The 3,298-nt window shown below is 43.6% G+C and overlaps 1 protein-coding gene across 1 annotated transcript; it reads left to right on the forward strand.

Annotated features, from left to right (window-relative positions):
• Positions 1–340: 340 nt before the first annotated feature.
• Positions 341–1,579, forward strand: LRRC30 (leucine rich repeat containing 30). The gene is given in 2 exon segments (XM_009332987.1): positions 341–444; positions 446–1,579. Coding segments are annotated over 2 exon segments (888 nt in total). The 3' UTR covers positions 1,230–1,579.
• The last annotated feature ends 1,719 nt before the right edge of the window (positions 1,580–3,298 follow it).

Raw genomic sequence — 3,298 nt, forward strand, 5'->3', positions numbered from 1 at the left:
ATACATATCTGTCCAATAAAGCCCAGGCCAAATGACAGTGACAGCTGCCTTGTGGCATTCAGTTTGAATTGAACAGGTTTGCTCACAAGTCAGGAGCAAGTATTTCATTACAGACTCTGCACCAAGACCAACATAAGCCCCCAAAAGTGAAACTTTCCCTCAGCATCTATGGAAACTGCCCCGGTGGACTGAAATGCACTTCACAGGCTCCTCCTTATCTCCTTGCTTTGACTTTCCTGCCTCCTGCAAGCTGTCATCTTCTGTTGCCATTTGCATGTTGGTGTAGCATTTGCAAGGGAAGAAAGCCTCACTTCACCTCTCAGGAGGGATACGGGGTGTTATGGGAACTGAGCACTCAAAGAACGAGGGGCGAAGAAGCATGTTTTTTCTGAGGAAAGGTCCAAAGTTGCCTGCGTGGGAAGATGCTCTTCTCTCAGGGAAAGACACTGCTGAAACGGGGATTGCGTTATGTCAGCTTGAGCCTCATAATGAAAGGGATGACCAGCGCGCCTGACTTCTTGTGGGGACTGCCCGAGGTGCAGAAACTGAACCTTTCACGCAACCAGCTGGTGGTGATTCCTCCTTCGCTGGGGAAACTGGACAGGCTGGTAGTGCTGAACTTGGGTGGCAACTGCCTCAAGTGTCTGCCTAAAGAGATTGGGCTGCTGAGGAACCTGAAGGTCTTGTTCGTCAATATGAATTGCCTGACAGAAGTGCCAGCAGAGCTCAGCTTGTGCAGGAAGCTGGAAGTTTTGAGCCTCTCTCACAACTGCATCTCGCAATTGCCTTTGAGCTTCACCGACCTGACAAGCTTGAGGAAACTGAACCTCAGTAACAACCGCTTTGTGCAAATTCCCCTCTGCATTTTCGCACTGAGGAGCTTAGACTTCTTGCACCTAGGGTCCAACAGGCTTGAAAACATCGCAGAGAGTGTCCAGTATCTGGTCAATTTGCAAATCTTTATTGTAGAGAATAACAACATACATACCCTGCCACGGTCTCTCTGCTTCATCACCACTCTGGAGTTACTAAATGTCGATTACAATGCCATACAGACTCTCCCGGATGACCTCTACCTGCTGCGCCGGCTGCCACGCATCGCGTGGAACCCGATGGACAAAGGCCTCCACATCGCCCACAACCCCTTGTCCCGGCCCCTGCCCGAGGTCATTGAGGGGGGGCTGGATGTCCTCTTCAACTACCTCAGGGAGAAAAAGGAGCACAACTGAGTTTCCGCTGAGCTTGGGATAAAGCCTGTCATCAAGACTCACTCATATCGGAGCGCTTTCCTGCACAGGCATTTCCACTTCATAACACTCGGATTTCAAAGACTGTGGATGGCTTTAGTAACGGTTGGAGGAAAGCAAGTAAAGTATGATGGTCTTGATTAAGTGTGTGAAGAGTAAACTTTCTAAAAATTGCCACCTCTGTAACCTTCAGTGTTGGTGTGCTTGGGTTTTTTTAGGAAAAAAAAGACCAACAAACTTGTGATAAAATGTTTGCTCTTCGTTTGACAGAAAACAAATTAAGGCAGACTGCTAGAAGTGCAGAAATGTGTATTTGCCAGCTATTAGGTTGGAGGAATATTAATATAAATTGGATTTACTATATGTGATTGCTATCGCACTTTAACTCCTGCTCACTTCTTCATACGCAGATAAACCACTACGTAAACAAACACTGCTATCTAAGTGAATCTCAAGGAAAATGTTTAATTTACTTTTGGCAGTGAATATATCCTGAGCTATATTAGCTCACATACAGTATATTACTGGCCAGTTCAATACCATTTGTTGTTTACGCCACAGCTGTGCACTGGGTCTATAAATTACAGGTGAAGATTGCTGTCGATGAGGCGATTTCCCAGTTCTTTGGACGAAGACCCCAAACTTCCCCAAAGCGCCTAGTTCCCCTCTTGAGACACGCAGCCTTTCCCACGGAGCGTCCTAGGATGCCGACAGTGGTGCATCACATCAGCTGGGAGCAGCATCCACATGAAGCAGAGAAACGAACGTGGGTCCTTATTCCCTCAAACGAAGGCTGTCAGATGAAGTTGCTTGTTACTAGATGAACAACTGCACTCTGTTCCCTTTCCTGCATCCCTGCAATCGGAGCCATGGAGTAACTTTACTCAGGAGGCAGTACGTCTCCTAAAGGTGAAATATTTCTTTCAGGAAAAGCAGCATTGAACCAATCATGGGCTGAAATAAGAGCTTCAAAAACATATACTTATTTCTGTGATTTTCAGTATCAGCCAGTAGCATGAAAGTCAGGTCTTATGTGGTTTCTCATATTGATCTTCTGTGAATGTCCTTCATCAAAGTTTTATCTGGTAATAAAGAAGCAGTATGAAAGAGCTGTTAACAATTTATGCAACCCGGGTTTTTTTGTTCCCTCACACCAGTGTAAAACAGAAGCAACTCTGTTGAAATCAGTTGAGATAAATGTTTGTGATGGCAGCGTAAAAGAGGAATGAGCCTGTATTTCTTGTGCTAATTAAAGATATTCAAAGCCACTTTTAAAGTGCTTCCTATCCTATGTCAAATCTCAGGAATCAATGATTACTTTCTAAAACATAATTTGCTCGAAATTATGGAAGGTTGTGGAAGGCTGATCCTGCTTCTGGTGAAGTTAATGGACAACCCCTGGCTGAGGGAAAAACTCTTCAGCAGAGGTAGAAGCAGCCTGATAACAGCAGACAATTATGTAGTTCATAGGTACATGCAAGCAAATGCAGCACCTTTGGCCACGCTAAGGTTATCAGTGCAGTACCGAGCGTAGCAATGAAGAATCGGTGCACACAGAATATTCCACTCCGGGGCTGCCTACCCTGATATTCTATTATGTTGGATTGTTTTGTATATTGTTTGTTATCTTGATCGAGTATTTCAGTGTTACGCCCAGGAATCACAGTTTCCAAGCATGTAGTCAAGGACAAATCTTATGTTTCTAGCAAATGAGAAACCTTTTTGAAGGGCTTATTTGCTCAAGCGTTAAGCAAACAAACAAACAAAACGAGTAAACAAACACCAAAGCACCGTTATTTTGTGACATTTTTTACTTAATATATGTTTCAAATGCAAAGATATTTTATGTGTAGCTTTACATGTATTTATTTCACCAGTGCAAAGTTCCAAGTTTTTTAATGAACAATACATCTAACAAATTAATATGTGATTCAATTAGCGACAAGAAATAAAGCTGCAATTATTTATAGAAATACCAACAGATAATTCCCGGAGGGGATTAGGCACAGATTCTTAACTTTTCTAAATGTCCATTTCATATCCCTAAGTCC

The sequence above is a fragment of the Pygoscelis adeliae genome, unplaced genomic scaffold, assembly GCF_000699105.1.
Source record: "Pygoscelis adeliae isolate BGI_AS28 unplaced genomic scaffold, ASM69910v1 Scaffold38, whole genome shotgun sequence".
In the NCBI taxonomy this organism is placed as follows: domain Eukaryota; kingdom Metazoa; phylum Chordata; class Aves; order Sphenisciformes; family Spheniscidae; genus Pygoscelis; species Pygoscelis adeliae.